The sequence below is a fragment of the Stegostoma tigrinum genome, chromosome 16 (assembly GCF_030684315.1).
Source record: "Stegostoma tigrinum isolate sSteTig4 chromosome 16, sSteTig4.hap1, whole genome shotgun sequence".
NCBI classification, from domain to species: domain Eukaryota; kingdom Metazoa; phylum Chordata; class Chondrichthyes; order Orectolobiformes; family Stegostomatidae; genus Stegostoma; species Stegostoma tigrinum.
In genome coordinates, this window is record NC_081369.1 from 11,375,833 (window position 1) to 11,397,589 (window position 21,757).

Consider the following 21,757-nt stretch of genomic DNA (forward strand, 5'->3'; position numbering starts at 1 on the left):
TCTCATCACACTAATTAGCAATCCTTCCCCTATGGAGTATCTCTCGTCCCATTTGCACCCTATCTTACCATGCCCCCATTCCTAGAACAACTCACTATTCACCAGACATCCTGGAATTCACCGGCATCCTCTGTATCCATGCAATCACCACAGGCCTATTGTGCACCCAGTCAAGTGTTCAGTCCAGGGCCACCCTATTTGGTTCCTGATATTTGCTCAAGACATGCGAGACGGGGGAAAACTGATATCCCACTTTGTGGGCACAGTTCAGGAGGTTGTGAAAGATGGGACAGTGCTGCCACGGAACTTCCCTCCTCACCCCAGGACCAACAGTGATAGTCACAATATCAGACAGTGCCAGCCGAGTGCGAGATTGCCATCAGGTTAAAGATATTTGGAGGCATACCTAGCACTAAAAGAAGAAAGTCAATGACTTTTGCCATTCCACAGGGTATAGTTCATCTATCTGCTTTCCAAATGACTCATACTTACTCTACCTCTGCTACTGTACCCACATCTCATTTAGATTCATCACTCACAGCTGCTTGCAAAATCTTCCCCCACTTGCTCTCAACAATCTCTAGCACCCTGTATGCCTTCTACGCTGCTTATTCACTCTCTTGGTACAAGTCTCCATCAGCACCAAATGTGCAATCACCATAGTCCTAAAGAATCAACAGGTTGTTCTATCAATACAGAGAGACAACTGGTGGTGGGTTTATCCCAAAGGTCACCACAGCTCAGGCAATACATTGACAAGTATGTTGGTGTCACCCTGCTGTTAGTGTCACTCTGCACTGCAAACCAGCTATCAACAGAGCTAAATGAGCTACCAAATGTCACAGCTGATCCACCAAATCTAATCTCTGTTAATACTAGCCTTTCTCTTGCATTCAAGGAGGGAACAGCCACAACAGGGCAGGAAGATTGAAGACAGGTGCAGTGCTGCTCATCCCTTATGAGATTCTGACTTTGACCATCCAAGAAAGGCCTCATTTGGTATTGGAGGCTGCCCTCGAATTATTGCTCCACCACCTCTGAGCATAGACTATCCTCCTTGACTTGGCTAAGGTCCGCTGATAACTACGACAAGTTTCCTAGTTTTCTGCTTGCACAAAATGACAAGGCAAGACAGCTGTACTGTGAGCCTGGTATCTCTGCCTGAGAGGACTTAGCACAAAAAAGCAAGAAAAGGCGATGCACGGCAGGAACGCTGTTAACACCCAGGTAGGCTCAGACTGAGTAAGCACTATAACAGCAAGCTAAGAGCCAAGAGATGCAGCCAGGCCCGGTCATGATCTGGGCACATGTGCCTGACGCACAGTGTTCTTGCTATAGCAAGGACTGCGATACAGCATTAAAGTGCAAAAATGCAAAAGCCATATGTAAGTGAATCAAAGACGTGCCTGAAGGGTCCTTACAGATTGGCACGTGACGGATGTCAATGTCTGTGGACATGGGGTGCATCTGTCCACCATCTCCAAGACACAAATCACAAATGGGGAAGGCTATTGCTTAGTCTTATTATTGCTTGACTGTCAATCCAGAGGCCCAGGTAATGTTCTGGGGACCTGGGTTCAAATTCCAGATGTTGGCAAATGTTGGAATTCAATAAAATTCAATGAAAATCTGGATTTAGAGTCTAATGATGACCATGAATCCATTGTTGATTGATGGAAAACCCCATCTGGTTCACAAATGTCCTTTAAGGAAGGAAACTGCCATCCTTACCTGGTCCGGCCCACAAGTGGCTCCAGACCCACAGCAATGTGGGTGACTCTTAACTGCCCTCTGGGCAATTAGGGATGGGCAACAAATCCTAGCCTAGCCAGTGATGCCCTCATCCTGTGAATGAATTAAAAAAAAGTGTGATGGAATACTCCCACTTGGATGAATGCAGCTCCAACAAAACTCAAGGAGCTTGACACTATCCAGGACAAAGCAACTCACTTGACTGACAAACATTCACTCTCTCCACTTACCAACACTAAGTAGGAACAGTAAGTACCACCTACATGATGCACTGCAGTAATTCATTAAAGTTCATTATACAGCACCTTCCAAAGCCATGACCATAGCTACTTCAAAGGACAAGGGCAGCAGATACAGTAGAACACCACCACCTGTAAGTTCTCCTACAAGCAACTCACCATCCTGCATTGGAAATATATCACCATTCCTTAAAAGTTGCTGGGCCAAAATCCTGGAACACCCTCCTTAGCAGCATTACATGTCCACCTACAGAAGATGGGCTGCTGGGCTTTAAGAAGGCAGCTCACCACCAAAGGCAAGTAGAGGTGAGCAACATATGCTGGCCCTCCTGGCAATCCCTACATCTGAAGAAATTTTTTTAATGTGGCTAATGCTCTTGGGGAATGCCCTGAGATGCTGGAGCCCAGTCCCTAACATAATTTGGAGGAAGGGGCAGATTAAATCTCCCAGGTGCTTACTCGGATTTTCTCGTTGGGCTTTCTTATGTTTTGCTTGTTTGACGAGTTTGGTTACATGACAGTCTGAATATTAATAAAGTGTGTTGTAGCATTAACAAAGCATTTAACAATCAACAATGACCGCCAAATGGCACTGCGCCATTGTCTATGAAGAATCTTGCTATGCCACTTCTGAAAATCATAAAAGATACAGCAACATGTTCTCAACATTGAGATGGGCTTTGTGGAACCTGTTACCTGATTCTGCCACGCAGCTTGCCACAGTCGACATCACTTGGCTCTCGAACGATTCCGCCCTAAGTGACTATATTTTCCAATGTGTTACACTATTGTTGACCTCGCACTCTTTATTAAAAAATGATGCCTCATGCTCACACCATACAACAGTATAGCCATTACCTGAAGTTAAATGCAATTTCTTTTCATTTAACAAACAGAAACAGTTGCCAGCTGGAGATTTTGATTACCTCCATCATCAGAAAGGAAGGCCCCCTTTGGTGAAGGTGGGATTCCTTTCCAAATGCTGATAGGCTTTGGATAGCCATTATCTACTGCTCTCCTCTCTTCACTGAAGCGCCAGTATCTGAAATGAGCAGAAAGCCAAGTCAATATTTAGTGTCAAGCAACACAACAAAAGGCAAGTCAGTCCCTCCTCAGATCACATAATTCTCTACACAAGGGGTATTTAGTCTGGGTAGGTAACTGTACATCAAAGACCATACAAGGTCAATGGGACCAGGTCAGGTAATTAAATACAAGGCAGCATATAACCCAAATGAAATATGAGTAGACATATCTAAACAAAGTACTGTTTGAAGTGCATTAGGCATGGGCATGTTACTGAATCCGTTCACTGCAGAACCTGCATCGTGGCATATGCTGTGTTGCTTCAGATTGCCGACAGTTAATGTTACAGTAATGGCCTGGGAATTCGTTTTTATCATGAAAGTAAAATGTTCTTTCAAAACAATCAGGGAAATGAAAGTTGTTGCATTTCTGACTCTGAGGCCAGAGCTCTCTTCTGTAATCCAACTTGAATGGCAAAGTGAAAAAAGACATGAAACTCAAATCAGACCTGTCACCTCTGAAGAAGTATGTCTGACCGGTGATTTCCCACCAAATAGCTGCATCAATCCTGTCACCAGGCATTCCAGCACCAAGTCCCATCAGATGACGAGGATATCCCGGCTCCAACATTGCTTCATTGAACAGCCAGAATTTGTCACCTGGAAATGAAGGAAGAATTCTAGTAACCCTTCAACCTAAACTGAATTCTAGACAACTTTGAAACCTCAAGACTTTTTTCTCTTTTGCTGCCATAAAAATCTTGATTTTCAAATTTAGAAATTGACTAGGGGACATCTTATGTCCTGAATAAGCTGCATCATCAGTTTCTACCCATTTTGATTTAGATGAACATTATTATGGATGCAGGTAGAGTGATTTCCTGTATAAAACACAAGGAATTTCCTTGGGTAAATTTCTTACTTTGCAACTTTAACTTTTATTGCAATTCTAATGGAGAAGCAGAAATCAGGAGGAAACATCCAGTACAGATCCACAACAATCTAAACGAACACTGTCATAAATGGGTTTCTACCAATAAGCACATGGAAAGAGCATCAAGATTAATATAACAATTTTGAAGCAATATTGGCCCATTTGTTTCTTCCGCCATTTAGGTTTTCAGAAACTTTCATGTAAACAACTCACTCTCCAGCACCATCACTGAAATTAATTAGTTTCCCAAAGGACATATCCTTGCTAAAATATTTGAGAGAAGTTGAGGAGTATCTGAAGCAATTTTGCTGCATGAGGGGTATTCTAATGTCCATCTGTGTTCATGTACACCTGTATAGAACAAAATAACAATACAGTGCGGGAACAGGACCTTCGGGTCTCCAAGCCTGCGCCAACACATTTTGCCCTTCCATACTGAAAATGTCTGTTCTTAGACATGTTTGCGGTGGTTCCAACTCTCCCTCAATTTCTGCATCTACTGACCTACTCCTCTGGTTCCCATTCCCCTGCTACACCAGTTTAAACTCTCCCCAACCTCTCTACCAAGTATCCCCCCCAAGGACATCAGTCCCAGTCCTGCCCAGATGTAGTCCGTTCAACTCCCCCAGAACCAGTTCCAATGCCCCATGAATCTGAAACCCTCCCCCCCTCACACCATCTTTTCAGTCATGTGTTCATCTTATATATCCTGCTTTTTCTACTCTGACAAGCTTGTGGCACTGACAATAATCCTGAAATAACTCCTTGGAGGTCCTTCATTTCAAATTTTTTCCTAGTTATTTATTTATAGACAGAAGTCAAAGGGCCTTGAATAGCAGGGTATCAGAGCCAGGGGTGGGGGAGTTCTAAGTTTCTAGTTAGGTTGTTACAGGAGGTGTGATGGCACAGTGAGGAACCTTTAAGAGCTTCAGAAGCATATCAGGATGTTACATAGAAGAAGACAAGCCAAGGTGATCATCAGTCAGTAAAACCAACTGCCTATATCAACCAACATGCTAACAAGTATATTTGTAGTCAGTTCTGCACTTGTCTTGGAGCAAGTGTGGGGATCTTTTTTTTTACTGTATTCAATCAGATGTGCTACTTTACTATAAGTCTCTGCTTAAACTTAATCATTACAGTTTCATCCCAGTCAAGTGGAAAAGTCAGCATCAGGTGACATCATGGGGCTACCAGCCCTGTACTCAAAGAATCCATCAGATTGGTCTAGACACCTGAATCGCATCGTCAGAAGCCAAGTGGCCTGCTCAATGGATACATTTTGTCCTTTCAGAGGTGTTGTGACTTTCCTCTGCATATGTACAATAGATAGTCATAGACATGAATTGCCAGAGATTTACTAGGTAGATTTATCTACAAAGTACTCCAGATGCATTCTAACCAATCTGCTTTACAATTGAAGTACTTCTCCACTCCTGTACTAAGTGCTCTTGTGACAAAGGCTAACATTCCATAACCTTCCCAATTGATTGCTGCACCTGCATATTATAGCCTTCCGTGACTTACTGACAAGGACACTCCAGTCCCTTTACGTGCTACATTTACACTTTCCAACCTCTCGTTATTTAAGAAATAATCTGCACATCTGTTTCTCCTACCAAAGTGGATAGCCTCACATTATTAGAGATAATGGAAACTGCAGATGCTGGAGAATTCCAAGACAATAAAATGTGAGGCTGGATGAACACAGCAGGCCAAGCAGCATCTCAGGAGCACAAAAGCTGACGTTTCGGGCCTAGACCATTCATCAGAGAGGGGGATGGGGAGAGGGAACTGGAATAAATAGGGAGAGAGGGGGAGGCGGACCGAAGATGGAGAGTAAAGAAGATAGGTGGAGAGAGTATAGGTGGGGAGGGGATAGGTCAGTCCAGGGAAGACGGACAGGTCAAGGAGGTGGGATGAGGTTAGTAGGTAGATGGGGGTACGGCTTGGGGTGGGAGGAAGGGATGGGTGAGAGGAAGAACCGGTTAGGGAGGCAGAGACAGGTTGGACTGGTTTTGGGATGCAGTGGGTGGGGGGGAAGAGCTGGGCTGGTTGTGTGGTGCAGTGGGGGGAGGGGACAAACTGGGCTGGTTTAGGGATGCAGTAGGGGAAGGGGAGATTTTGAAACTGGTGAAGTCCACATTGATACCATATGGCTGCAGGGTTCCCAGGCGGAATATGAGTTGCTGTTCCTGCAACCTTCGGGTGGTATCATTGTGGCAGTGCAGGAGGCCCATGATGGACATGTCATCTAGAGAATGGGAGGGGGAGTGGAAATGGTTTGCGACTGGGAGGTGCAGTTGTTTGTTGCGAACTGAGCGGAGGTGTTCTGCAAAGCGGTCCACAAGCCTCCGCTTGGTTTCCCCAATGTAGAGGAAGCCGCACCGGGTACAATGGATGCAGTATACCACATTGGCAGATGTGCAGGTGAACCTCTGCTTAATGTGGAATGTCATCTTGGGGCCTGGGATAGGGGTGAGGGAGGAGGTGTGGGGACAAGTGTAGCATTTCCTGCGGTTGCAGGGGAAGGTGCTGGGTGTGGTGGGGTTGGAGGGCAGTGTGGAGCGAACAAGGGAGTCACGGAGAGAGTGGTCTCTCCGGAAAGCAGACAGGGGTGGGGATGGAAAAATGTCTTGGGTGGTGGGGTCGGATTGTAAATGGCGGAAGTGTCGGAGGATGATGCGTTGTATCCGGAGGATGGTAGGGTGGTGTGTGAGAACGAGGGGGATCCTCTTAGGGCGGTTGTGGCGGGGGCGGGGTGTGAGGGATGTGTTGCGGGAAATATGGGAGACGCGGTCAAGGGCGTTCTCGATCACTGTGGGGGGAAAGTTGCGGTCCTTAAAGAACTTGGACATCTGGGATGTGCGGGAGTGGAATGTCTTATCGTGGGAGCAGATGCGGTGGAGGCGGAGGAATTGGGAATAGGGGATGGAATTTTTGCAGGAGGGTGGGTGGGAGGAGGTGTATTCTAGGTAGCTGTGGGAGTCGGTGGGCTTGAAATGGACATCAGTTACAAGCTCATCCACTTCACCAACACCTTCCACCCCAACCTTCAGTTCACCTGGGCCATCTCCAGCACATCCCTCACATTCCTGGGCCTCTCAGTCTCCATCTCAGGCAACCAGCTTGTAACTGATGTCCATCATGGGCCTCCTGCACCGCCACAATGATGCCACCCGAAGGTTGCAGGAACAGCAACTCATATTCCGCCTGGGAACCCTGCAGCCATATGGTATCAATGTGGACTTCACCAATTTCAAAATCTCCCCTTCCCCTACTGCATCCCTAAACCAGCCCAGTTCGTCCCCTCCCCTCCACTGCACCACACAACCAGCCCAGCTCTTCCCCCCACCCACTGCATCCCAAAACCAGTCCAACCTGTCTCTGCCTCCCTAACCGGTTCTTCCTCTCACCCATCCCTTCCTCCCACCCCAAGCCGCACCCCCATCTACCTACTAACCTCATCCCACCTCCTTGACCTGTCCGTCTTCCCTGGACTGACCTATCCCCTCCCTACCTCCCCACCTATACTCTCTCCACGTATCTTCTTTACTCTCCATCTTCGGTCCGCCTCCCCCTCTCCCCCTATTTATTCCAGTTCCCTCTCCCCATCCCCCTCTCTGATGAAGGGTCTAGGCCCGAAACGTCAGCTTTTGTGCTCCTGAGATGCTGCTTGGCCTGCTGTGTTCATCCAGCCTCACATTTTATAGCCTCACATTATTCCCATGTTCTCTGCCTCCTCAGTAAGCCTGTTCAAATCCACCTGAAACATCTTTTACATCTTCCTCACAATATACATTCCTGCTTAGCTTTGTATAAACTGTGAATATGGAAATATTTCATTTTGTCTACATGTCCAATTCACTCATATATATAGTGAATACTGGAACCCAGGTACTCTTCCTTGTGATACCCCAATAATCAATCTGCCAACATAAGAATGACATATTTATTCTGACTTTGTTTTCTGTCTGTTAGCAAATCCTTAATCCACACTAGTATCTTACCTCTGATGCCCAAATGCTTCAATTTTGCTAACTAACTTTACGTGGGAGCCATCATTAAAAGCATTCTGAAAATTCAAGTATACTGCATCCATCGATTCCCCTTTATCAATTTTGTAAGTAACATGCTCAAACAACAACAACATATTTGTCAAACACCATTTCCACTTTACAAATCCACGCTGTCTATGCCCAATCAGATGCTTTTTATCCAAATGTCTTTTTATCATAACCTTTATGATAAATTCTATCATTTTCGCTACTCCTGATATAAGGCCAGAAGGTCTACAGTTCCCTCTTGATCCTTTCTTGAATAATGTGGTGACTTTTGTATGCTTCCAATCATGAGGAATCATTCCAGAGTCTATGGAATTTTGGAGGATATTCACCAAAGCAGCAACCACCTCTTATAAACAGCTCCTTCAACACTGGGATGTAGACCATCAGGTCTTGGCATCGATCAACTTTCAGCACTATTTAAATTTGTCAATATAACCTTACTAATATTAATTTTTTTTCAAATTCTCATTCTCCCAAGTCACTTGATTTATAATTGTGGGAGAAGTTCTGTACCTTCAGTGAAAACAGACACAAAAAAATTATTTAGTTCTCTGCTGTTTCTGAATTCCCTATTATAAATTCTCCTGAATCAGTCTGTAATGGACACATATTCATCTGAGCCAAATGTTTCCTTTTGACGTATTTCTAGAGTCCATGTTTACATCTTTTTGCTTGGCTCTATGCATTGCTTTTTAGCAGAGAAGGAGAGGCAGGTGACTCATCACACTGGGAAAAGTCACGAGGGTGTATCTATTACTGTGTAATAGTTAATGACAATGCCAATGAAACATCTACAACGTATGCCAGCAGCTTACAGAGCAAATACACTGCATAATTTTCAAGTAATTGGCCATGGAGGTTTCAAAAGACAGCTGGATATATATTTAGAAGTGATGAATTTAAAGCGCGATGAGGACAGGACCATAGAATGGGACAAGTTAGGGAGCCAGAACAGACACAATAGACTGAATGGCCTTCTTCTGTATTGTAAAATTCTACAATAAGGTGGTGACACTTGATTATTGATTTTTGTCCTGTGCTACTGGGTGTCCCATTTACCTGGAATACTGTACCCTCTACCCAGGCTGCAATCTGAGTCCAAGCTGACTTGGTATGGCATGACCTCCTATGGAAAGCTGCAGAAAAAAATGACAATCTTCCTCTCACTGCCCTGCCCACCAAGAACTCCAGGTTCCTGCCCATGAAGTGGGGTGCAAGATCTCTGGGCCCTGTCTTCAGTGGTAATAGTCAAGCACCTCAGTGTAATGGAAAGTTCCTGGCTTGCAGCATCTGAAGTGTTGCGCAGCTAGACTTTAGGCATGATGTTAGCAGTGTCATTGATAGCAGGTTCCAGCTGTGGCAAGCATTTCTCCCTCACCAACCGCACGATTCCCTGAGAAAGACATCCAGAGCCAAGTTACGTAATTAGTGAGGTGAATATTGGAAGATTGCATGACAGAAGCCACTCCAAGCCAAAGCAGACTAGGCACCATGCCACTCGAAAAAAAATACTTTAACTGACTATGGAAAATTCCACCCAAGTCCTCTTCGTCCATCAACCATGCTCTCCTGGCCTAAAGCTGGCCCCCAGTGAAGCAACACTACAATTTTAAATTCCTCATTCTTGTTTTCATTTCTTTCCATGCTTTGCTCCTATCTCTGCAATTTCCTCCAGTCTTACAACCCTCTAACATAACTATGCTTTTCCAATTCTAGCTTTTTAGTCCATTCCCAATTTTAATCAATCTACCTCCAGTAGTTGTGTTTTCAGTTGCCATGGCTCTAAGTTCTTTGAATTCTTTCCCTAGCCCAAACCTCTTCACCCTCTCATTTTCGTGTTCTTAAAAACTACCATTTTGGCCAATCTTTGGGTCATCTGCCCCAATAACTCCTTGGAATGGTTTGATGTCAAATCTTGCTTTAAAGTTCCTGGGAGCATCTTGAGATATTTTAACAGGTTGAGTGCACTATTTGAAAATTGTTGTCACCATGAGAACAAAACTTGCTTGCAACAAAAATTTCTCCTCTGCTGATCCTCCATTACGAGGACAGTGCACAAGTAATGTCAAGCACATGAAGTTCATCTTAAAATTCAACATTATAAACTTGGTTTTGGAGAATGGGGATGGATTGTACATGCAATTTCTTTGCTGCACAGGCACAGCCTTTGAGATGTGTATGAACACTTTAAATGGCATTGAAAAGAACTGAATTCCATCCAGTCAGTGTGTATTATTTAAAACTGTCCTAAGCTGAGACAAATAATACTGTTTGCCCAACTTAAATAAAATGCTGAAATAATATTTTATGATTGCTGTTCTATGACTAATAACATTTACTGCTGACCATTTTCTATAACAGAGGTTTTGCTAGACGATTACTATAGACCTGTGAAACTACTAAGCCCTGCAAAAACATAGCAGATAAGACAGCATCTGAGGAGCAAGAAAGTCAATGTTTCAGGCCAAAACCCTTCATCAACACTAGGGAGGTGAAGAGGAGCCCAGAATTAAAGGGAAGGTGGTGAGCGGGGTTAAGAGTAGGAGAGATGGTGATGGGTGGATGCAGGTAGGGGATTATCATAGATAATGGGAACTGCAGATGCTGGAGAATCCAAGATAACAAAGTGTGGAGCTGGATGAACACAGCAGGCCAAGCAGCATCTCAGGAGCACAAAAGCTGATATTTTGGGCCTAGACCCTTCATCAGAGAGGGGGATGGGGAGAGGGTTCTGGAATAAATAGGGAGAGAGGGGGAGGCGGACCGAAGATGGAGAGAAAAGAAGATAGGGTGGAGAGGAGAGTATAGGTGGGGAGGTAGGGAGGGGATAGGTCAGTCCAGGGAAGACGGACAGATCAAGGAGGTGGGATGAGGTTAGTAGGTAGGAAATGGAGGTGTGGCTTGAGGTGGGAGGAAGGGATGGGTGAGAGGAAGAACAGGTTAGGGAGGCAGAGACAGGCTGGGCTGGTTTTGGGATGCAGTCGGGGGAGGGAATGAGCTGGGCTGGTTGTGTGATGCAGCGGGGGGAGGGGACGAACTGGGCTGGTTTTGGGATTATCACAATTGGTCTGTGGGAAGGGTGGAGTGGATGGGTAAGTAGGAAGATGGACAGGTTAGGTCATGTCGGAAGGGGGAGAGGCAATAATAGGATAAGACTGGGAGTGGAGGGATCCTGAAGCTGGTGAAATCAGTGTTAAGGCCACTGGGCTGTAAGCTTCAAAAGGCAAAATATCAGGTGCTGTTCCTCCAGCTTACGTTTGGCCTCACTCTGACAGTGCAGGAGGCCAAGGATGGCTATGTCGTCAGTGGAATGGGAGGGGGAATTAAAATGGGTATCAACCGTAAGGCTGGGTTGGTTGTTGCGCGCAGAGCTCTCGGGCTATACGAACTGGTCCCCAAGTCTGTGTCTGGTTTCCCTGATATACTAGGAGACCACACAGGGATCAACAGATGCAATTGACAAGATTGGATGAAGTGCAGGTGAATCTCTGCCAGATCTGGCGGCCACCTCGATATTGGGAAGACCAGACACAGACTCACGGACTGGTTCGCGATGCAACTGTGTTCTGCACAAAACAACCAACCTGACCTTCCAGTTGCCATCCATTTTAATTCCCCCTCCCACTCTCCTGATGACATGTCCATCTTTGGCCTCCTCCACTGTCAGAGTGAGGCCATACGTAAATTGGAGGAACAAAGAAAATTACAGGTCAGGAACAGGTCCTTTGGCCCTCCAAGCCTGCACCGGCATGCTGCCCGTCACAACTGAAACCACCTACCCTTCCGGGGACTGTATCCCTCTATTTCCATCCTATTCATATATTTGTCAAGATGCCCTTTAAAAGTCATGATATTATCTGTTCCTACTACCTCCTCCGGCAACGAGTTCCAGCACCCACCACCCTCTGTGTAAAAAACTTGCTTCGTGCATCACCTTTAAACCTTGCTCCTTTTACCTTAAATCCATGGCCCCTGCTAACTGACTATTCCACCCTGAGAAAAAGCTTCTGACTGTCCAGTCTATCCATGCCCTTCATAATCTTGCAGACCTCTATCAGGTCCCCCCCAACCTCCATCATTCAAGTGAGAACAATCCAATGTTTCTCCAACTCTCTTCATCGCTAATGCCCTCCATACTAAAAGGGAGGAGGCATTGGGGGTCTTGAAAAATATTAAGATAGACAGGTCCCCACGGGATATATCCCAAAATACTGAGAGAAGTAAGGGAGGAAATTGCTGGGGCCTTGAGGGAAATCTTTGTATCCTCACTGTCAAAAGGGGAGGTCACAGATGACTGGAGAATAGCCAGTGTTGTTCCTTTATTAAAGAAAGGTGGCAAGGATAATCCAGCTAATCACAAGCCTCTCCTCTTAGCTAATGCCCTTCGTACCAGGCAACATCCTGGTAAATTTTTTCTGCACCCTCTCCAAAGCCACCACATCCTTCTGGGAGTGTGGCAACCAGAATTGAACACAATATTTCAAGTACGGCCTAACTAAGGTGCAATAATGCTGCAACATTACCTGCCAATTTTTAAACTCTATGCCCCGGCCAATGAATGCAAGCATGCCATTTGCCTTGTTGACCACCTTTTCCACCTGCATTGTCACTTTCAGTGACCTGTGTACCTGTACACGCAGACTCCTCTGCCTATCAGTACTATTAAGGGTTCTGTCATTTACTGTATATTTTCCATTTGGATTAGACCTTCCAAAATGTATTACCATTTTTCTGTATTAAACTCCATCTGCCCAAGTCACCAACCGATCCATATCCTGCTGTATCCTCTGACTGCTGTCATTGCTATCTGCAAATCTACCAATTTTAGTGTCCTTGGCAAACTTACTAATCGGACCAGTTACATTCTCCTCCAAATCATTTATATTTATTTCAAACAGCAAAGGTCCCAACACTGATCCTGAGGAATGCCACTAGTCACAGCCCTCCATTCAGAAAGGCACGCTTCCACTGCTACCCTGTCTTCTATTACCAAGCCAATTTTTTTTATACATCTTGCAAGCTCATTTCTGACCCCGTGCGACTTTACCTTCTGTATATGCCTGCCTTGAGGAACCTTGTCAAAGGCCTTACTGAAGTCCATGTAGACAACATCCACTACCGTCATCGATAATCTTTGTCACTTCCTCAAAAAACTCAACCAAGTTAGTGAGATACGACCTCCCCTTCACAAAACCACAGTACCCCTCAGTAATACACCCACTGATTTCTAGGCGGGGGTAAATCCCGTCTCAAAGAATCCCCTCCAATAATTTTCCTAGCACTGACATAAGGCTCACTGGCCTGTAATTAGCTGGATTATCCTTGCCACCCTTCTTAAACAAAGAAACAACATTGGCTATTCTCCAAATCCTCTGTGACCTCCCCTGTAGCCAGTGAGGATACAAAGATTTCCCTCCAGGCCCCAGCAATTTCCTCCCTTGCCTCTCTCAGTATTCTGGGGAAATCCCATCAAGCTCATGGGACTTGTTTACCTTAATGTTTTTTCTAGAGCCCCAATACCTCCTCCCTTTTGATCTTAATACGACCTAAACTATCTACAGACCCTTCCCCCGACTCATCATCCATCAAGAACTTCTATATGGTGAATACTGATGCAAAATACTCATTTAATACCTCGTCCATTTTCTCTGGCCCCACACATAAATTCCCTTCCCTGTCCTTGAGTGGGCCAACCCTCTTACTCATTATTTATGTATAAAAAGCCTTGGGATTTTCCTTAATCCTGTTGACCAATGACCTTTCATGACCCCTTTTAGCCCTCCTGACTCCTTGCTTAAGTTTCTTTTGACTTTCTTTGTATTCCACCCTTGCTTTGTGTGTTCCCAGCCCTAGCCTTGATAAATGCTTCCTTTTTCTTTTTGATTAGGCTCATAATATATCTTGTTATCCAAGGTTCCCTCACTTGCCATATTTATCCTTCATCCTTAAAGGAACGTGCCAGTCCTGAATTCTGAGCAACTTACACTTGAAAGCCTCCCACATACGACGTGTTGATTTTCCCTCAAATATCTTCCTTCAATCTACATCCTTTAGTTCCTGCCGAATAATGTTGAAATTAACCTTCCCCCAATTTAGCACCTTCACCTGACAACTACATTGATCTGTAACCATCAGTACCTTAAAGATTACTGAATTGTGATCACTGTTCCCTAATGAGACATCAACCACCTGGCCAGGCTCGTTTCCCAAAACTAGGTGTAGTGAAGCTCCTTTCCTAGTTGGACTATCTACATACTGTTTCAAGAAGCCCTCCTGAATGCTCCTTACAAACTTTGCCCCACCTGAGCCCCAAGCACTAAAAGAGTCCCTGTCAGTATATGGGAAGTTAAAATCACTCACAACAACAACCCTGTTAATTTTAGATTTTGCCAAAATCTGCCTACATATCTGTTCTTCTAAATCCCACACACTATTGGGAAGCCTATAGTAAACCTGAAACATTGTGATTGCACCCTTCCTGTTCCTGAGCTCACGCCATAATGCATCGCTATATGAGCCATCTAAGGTGTCCGCCCCAAGTAGTGCAACTCCCCCACACCTTTTACACACCCTTCTATCCCTCCTGAAACATCTGTATCCTGGAACGTCAAGCTGTCAATCCTGTCCCTCCCTTAACCAAGTCTCCGTAGCAGCAACAACATCATAGTTCCAAGTACTAATCCAATCTCTAAGTTCATCTGCCTTACCTGTTAAATTCTTGCTTTGAAACAACACCTGATATTTCATCTTGGAAGCTTACAGCCCAATGGCTTTAACACTGACTTCACCTGCTTCAAAATGCCTCCATCCCCAGCTTTATCTCATGCCCACCACTCCCGCTACTGACCTGCCCTAACCTGTCCATCTCCCTAGTCACCTATCTGATCCACCATTCCCATGGACCAACTATAATAACCACCCACGTGCATTCACTCATCACCATCTCTCCTACCCCTCCCTCCATCCCGCCACCCTTCCTCTATTTAATTTGTTCCCCTTCCCCTCCCCCACTCCTGACAAGGGTTTCAACCCGAAACGTTGACTTTCTCACTCTTCGGATGCTGTCTGAGCTGCTGTGTTTTTCCAGCCTCACACCTATAGACTCTGGCTTCCAGCATCTGCAGTCCTTATTGTTTCCAAGCTACTTAGGCCTAGTTGCTTTCCACTGCCAGCAAAGGTTCAATTTTGGAGTTGGCAAAGGGGAATGGCCCTATCAACATGCTGCGTAGTTTCACTCAGTATGCGTGCTTGTAAGGAAATAGGATCTGTAAATAGCCTTCAGGGAGTGTTCATGCAATGGCAGATGCTGCTTCACCCACAGCTGTTCTGTGCTTATGTCTGGGAAATCTGTATATTCAGTCCTAGCCCTCTATACAAAATAATGATGTTTCATCCTGCCTGGAAACAATGGTAAGTTATACAACAAACACACATTTTCCTGCACTTTACACCGAAACCTCCTGAAAAAGCAGATAAGAAGTCCTGCCATTTCCTATCTGCAAATAATCTTTGTTCGGTGAATGCAACGAAAAAACATAAAAAGACTGAGGTCAAAGTTTTAAGTGATTTTACAATTTAAAAAGGCTTTTTTATATTATTTGCACTTTCAATTACTTCGAGTACTGAACTCTCATTTGCTTTGCAGGGCACAGACATGCAGAAGGAAACTTCAATCTCTCCCACCAGGTGGAAACTGGATCATTAAAACAGAGCAGATCTAACATGAACAACTAGGTACTGCAAAAGATGCCTGCAATTTTTCAATCCCCACATTTGTCAAATGAACTCAATGCATGTCCAACCACTTTGAATGGGGATCCAAAATTACTAAAAACACAGCGCACATGAAAGGACTTGCACTGTTGTTATGTAACCGAGTCCAGGGTTTACTATGAAAATGGGGGAGCCACAGGCACTAATTTGTCTTTTCTGGCATTCTGGGCACTGCTCCACCAATGCAGCTATGTCAGCATCTAATTTTGGCTATCAGAAATAACTTCTTGCCAATATCTTAATTTTGGAAACCCCTAGATGACCCTGGTGGAGTTCAGCCAGTATCTGACAGTGACCTTTGTTTGAAGCAATCACTCTTGCTCCCCTTAATAATACATCGTCGCTATAGTGATTTGGTTTTGCTGGGTCCAGAAAGGTTTCAATCCTGGTATGATGGCCCTTTTGATTCCACCATCACCAACAGCTGTTTTAGGGTTGCCAGGACTGGAGCTTTCTGTATCCACAATCTGATATTGTCAGTGGTAACCAGAAGAGTGTCCAGAAAGTTTAATATCAGAATGGACTCTACTAATGGCGGCACCACCACTGGTGTATCCACCAGTGGGAGGCCGCTCAAGGCGTCCACATTTGCTACTCGGCCTCCAAGACATTGTTCCAATGTGTAATTGTACATGCTCAGAATAAGAGCCCATTGCTAACTTCATCCTGAAGCTCTGGGCGGCACGTCATCTTTAAGTAATCCAAGCAGGGGTTTGAGGTCCGTTACTACGACAAACTATGAAATGTATTTGTGGAACTTGTTCACACCAAAGATGACTGCCAAATCTTTCTTCTCTAATGGGCTTCTGAGCGTCAAGTCCACGAACATATGCTATCAGGCGTTCCTCTCTAATGGGTCATCTGTGAGCCAACGCTACCCCAATACCATGCAGGGTGGCATCGCGTGTCAGCACCACATCTTGCTTGGGATCATATTATGTCAACAACTTAGACAACAACAGCTGTTTCTTCACTTCCTGAAAAGCTACATCTTGCCTAATGTAGACATACTCATTGAATTATTCTTACAGCCAATGATCCTCCATCACCATCATTGGGTATGCCCTGTCCCAATGACAGGACAAATTGCCGGAGGTGAACCATAGTGTATACACAGTTAGCAGTAAGTGGCCCTGGATATCCTCAACATCAACTCCATACCCAAAAAAAGATGCATGGCACGAGAGCAATCAGTAGCTATGAGGCTCTTCCTAATTACCATAAACTGTCCTTCCTAATTACCATAAACTGTCCTCACTCAGCTGATAAATTAGCAGCCCTCCATTCCTTGCAAGGATAACAACAACACGGAATGTACACTGGGTGGGAGAGCACAGGGTGAGGTGACAATGACTGAGTATGAGGAGGAACAAGTGATATGTTGGAAACCGGTATAGTTGAAAATTAGGTTTGGTAATGGCAAACAAATTCTCTTTTTTAAATTACTTCTCAGCTTTTAGGAGCTGAATTTTAGTAACTTAATAATTGATTAAATAATTAAATAAAGAAGATTAGACAGAAACAGAAAGGACAATTTACACCAGTATGTTAGGTACATCTAAGGAGCCAACACTTCACTGTGACTGCAACATACGGGAATATGTAGAATGCTCTGCAGTCCCTGATGACTTTATCTGTGGTTAGTGTCCGTGTCTTGAGCAGCATCAGCTCCAAGTTGTGAGTTGCAAACATTCTGAACATCAAGTAGGAAGTGTTATCTGGACATTTTGGTCTAGTAGACAGTCAGACACTAGGGAGAACTTAACAGCACATCAACAGTGAGGGTCAGGAGCTTGTAGCTGTAAGTTTTGCAGCTATGGGTATCCAACAGGTCATGATGGACTTAGCTACATACAGGTAGTATGATACCCATGTGAACACAGAGAGGAACTTCAAGGTGGATGAGCAAAATGACTAATGCATTATGATGCCATATGCCATCTATATCGGGGAAATGAGAGACTAAATAGGGACACTGTAGTCAGGGCATGGACACTGCTGACTTCAGATCTGAAGGCTGCGCTACCTATTTGTAGACAATAATTGTTACATAGAAATATAAAATGCAGGAGCAGGAGTAGACTGTTCATCCCATCAAATTCACTCCACCATGTAATACAATCACAATGGTTGATCATCTACTTCAATGCCTTTTCCCCATGCTATCCTATATCCCTTTACATCATTGGTATTTAGATATTTGTTGACCTCTACTTTTAATATACTAAATGACTTAGCTTCGACAGCCCCCTGGGATTGCAAATTCTGTAAATGAAATTTTAATATCATGATCCTAGTGGTAACCTCGATATTTTCAAACTGCATTCCCTAGTTCCAGACTCTCCAAACAGGGTAAGTATTTTACTTCCAACCTTACCCCTTAAAGTATGTTGTATGTTTCACTGAAATCACTTCTCATTCTTCAAAACTCGAGAGAACACGGCCTAGTTTCCCAATCTCTTTCAGGAGACAGTCCCGCCATTCTTGGAAGTCTGTTGAACCTTTGTTGCACTCGCTCTATAGCAATAATATCCCTCCTAAGGTAAGGGGACCAAAGCTGAACAATACTCCGGGTGCTATCTAACCAATGCTCTACACAATTAAAGCAAAATTTCATGACTTGCCTTGGAATAAAGGTTAATATACCATTAGCTTCTTAATTGCTTGCTATAACTGCACGTTAGCCTTTGATGATTTATTGACAAGAACGTCTGATTTACTTTGTACATCTATACTTTCTAATCTCACATTCCCACAACATATTTCAACTGCAATGCTGTTGCACACTTACTAAGTCTGTTCAGTCCCTTTGAAGCCACTTTTCATCTTCCTCACATCATCAACATTCCTACCTAGCTTTGTGACATTTGTAATCTTGGGAATATTACATATGATACTCATAACCACATTACTAATGTATGCAGTGAGCAGCTGCGACAGCAGTACTGAACCTTGTGTTACACCAACAGTCACTACTGTTCATGTGTGAATGACCCATTTATTCCTACTGTCTTGCTTTCTGCCCGTTAGACAATCCTTAATCCATGCCAGGACATTACTTCCAAATCATGTGTTTCATGTTTTTAACCAGCTTCTTGTGGGGGCCTTTATCAAAAATCTTCTGAAAATGCAAGTATGCCATGCCCACCTATTCCCCTTTATCACTTCTGTTGGTAACATCCTCAAAACCTCTAAAAATTCAGCATGATTTACCATCCATAAATTCATGCTAATTATGTCCAATCAGATCACTGTTTTCCAAATATCCATTTATCACATCATTTAGAATTGATTCTCGCATTTTCACTACTTCTGATGTAAGACTGAAATGTCTATTGTTCCCCGTTTTATTTTTCCCTCCCTTCTTAAGAGTGGGGTGACATTTGCCACCTTCCAATCTGCAAGAACCATTCTAGTATCTATAGAATTTTGGAGGATGATGACAATGCAATACCTAGCTCCATAGCTGCTTATTTCAATACTTTGAAAATGAATCAACCTTTAGTTCCATTCATTTTTCCAACACAAACTTTCTAATACTAATTTCCACTAATTCTTTATTCTCTTCACTCCCTTGGATCACTGATTCTGATCCTTCCAATTATGGAATGCTCAACACCATTGTTCTTTCACTCTGATTTCTCTCCTCCTGGACAGCTGAGTTACCCAGGGGGTATGGATTTGAACTTGGCTGACTTGTAGGGAGTTTCTTTAAAACCTGTGTACAGTAAGGAAAAAGAACTGTTCTTAAGAAGAAGGTTTTACCAGCATGGCTGCATAATTTCACAGCAAGGAATGTGATATCTATTGTGAACTCTGTTTTGTGGCTGTGTTCTGAGGAAGGGTCACCAGACCCGAAACGATAACACTGATTTCTCTTCACAGATGCTGCCAGACCTGCTGAGCTTATCCAGCAACTTGTGTTTTTGTTTCTGATTTACAGCATCCACAGTTCTTTCAGTCTTTATTCTGCTTTGTGGCTGTTGGCTCCTGCAATGTATAGACAATAAGAAGCCAAGAAATTGCTTACAAGTGAAGCTGTTAGGATCTTGAAACTTAGCAGGTTGGAAGTGGAAACAAGTTGGAGAGATCCAGAAACAGAGAAAGCAACAGAAGGGTGTGCAGTTCTCCCCAGCAGAAACTGCCTGTTTCTGTGGTTAAAAAAAACTCAGTTGAACCTTGACAAAACCAGTTAAATCTGCTACAACAGTTGTCGTGAATTGTGACTATTGAGCTAATAAATCAAGAGACATTTTAGAAATGAGAAGACCAAGGGCCTATTCAAAGAGGATCCTTGCATTTGTGCGTGCGTGTGAGTATCTGTGTAGTCTGTGCGTATGTGTGTGAACAGTGAGAGGGTTGGGGAGTTTATAAGGAGATTAGTTTTAGTTCGTTGCATTATAAGCCAATGATTTAGATCTGTTACCTGTAGCTACAGTCTGATTATTGTTTAGTACAGAAACTTGGTCCCTAATTGATCAACCATCAGGTAAATTGAGTACTGTGCATACCCTAAAAACAACTTTAACAATTGGTACAACTCTTGGAATGGCAGGAGTCAATTTATATCAGTATGTTCGGTACCCTTAAGGAGCCATTACTTCACCAAAATAAAAAAGGGAAAACCAACTGGCAAGCACTCTGGTCATCCATTCCTGTTCTGCCTGTGATGACCTCCCTAAATGATTTATCTTCAAAGTTCTCTGCCTTGTGGATTGGTAACAGTGATTCCAACTGCCACTGTGGGAGAAGATATGCCAGGTGGGACAGGAGGGGAAGGGGATTTTAATAGCAATTGTCATAACTGAGTAAGTTCTATGCAAGGAATAGTGAAAAAGAATACATGTGTGGTTAATCTGACCAGCTGTGCAACCATGCAGCCACACAGCTAAAAGGGAACATAGGAGATGAGTTCAGGTGTTGCATTTTATAATTTTTCCTTGCATTTAGTAGCAAATAAGCTTATGCATTGTTTGGTACAAGAAAGTCCGGCTAACTTTGTTCCTTTTAAAATTTAAAACATTGGACCAGGCAAGGTATCCAATTGGGAAAGGTTCCTTGTCTTAAATTAACCTCGATGCAACCGACAAAGACAAGGGGGGAGGCTGAATAAAGAGTGATCAAATTCCTCCTTTTCACTGGGAATGTAATGACTTTAGGATGACACATCTAGAATCATAATGAATTGGGGATCCTTAACTGGGGGGTGGGGTCATAGCACAGACCATCCAATGAAATAACAGGACCTCTTTGCCAGCTTAACAGAAAAGGAGGTGGAGCAGGTCATATGGTCTGCAGTAACATGACCAGATCTGAAAATCAAGCAACTCTAAATGTCCATCTGGAGGTACTTGCTGGGAATTCTAACCATGTGCCATGCTACAAGCCAACCACTATTGCTTCCCTTCGCTATCCTGTACTTACCTTGGAACTAGTGGTTGATCTCTGAACTAGAATACTTTTTATTTAGAATCCCTACAGAGTGGAAATAGGCCCTTCAGCCCAACAAGTCCACACCAACCCTCAAAGCATCCCACCCAGACCCATTCCCCTATAACCCACCTAATGTGCACATCCCTGAACACTATGGGCAATTTAGCATGGCCAATCCACCTAGCCTGCACATTTTTGGACTATGGAAGGAAACTGGAGCATCTGGAGAAACTGTTTGACTTAAGAAATAAGAGGAGGTAGCATTTGGCTAAATGGATAGTCTTGATCTTTGTGGCAGAGAAATCTGAGACCACTTTGCCTTTGTTGTTTGAAATGAGGCTAGAAAAGGAGGGGAGATGAATTGAGGGAGGAAGGCGGTATTTATAAGAAAGATTCTAGGGATTACCATCTGGCATGATCCCATAGCAGTTCACAATTTTGACAGAGACTGCTGAGGCTCAGTAAAATGAGACAGGGTCAAATTATTGATAGAGATAACATGGTGTGAAGGTGGATGAACACAGCAGGCCAAGC

The 21,757-nt window shown here is 43.9% G+C and overlaps 1 protein-coding gene across 5 annotated transcripts in view; it reads right to left on the minus strand.

Annotated features, from left to right (window-relative positions):
- mmp15b (matrix metallopeptidase 15b) overlaps positions 1-21,757 on the minus strand; it is a 173,963-nt gene that overhangs the window by 5,482 nt on the left and 146,724 nt on the right. For all 5 annotated transcript variants that reach the window (XM_059651610.1, XM_059651608.1, XM_059651612.1 and 2 more), the window contains 2 exons: positions 3,526-3,676; positions 2,918-3,033 (listed from right to left, as the gene is read on the minus strand). In XM_059651610.1, coding sequence (XP_059507593.1) covers positions 2,918-3,033; positions 3,526-3,676 — 267 coding nt within the window. The remainder of the gene's footprint in view (positions 1-2,917; positions 3,034-3,525; positions 3,677-21,757) is intronic.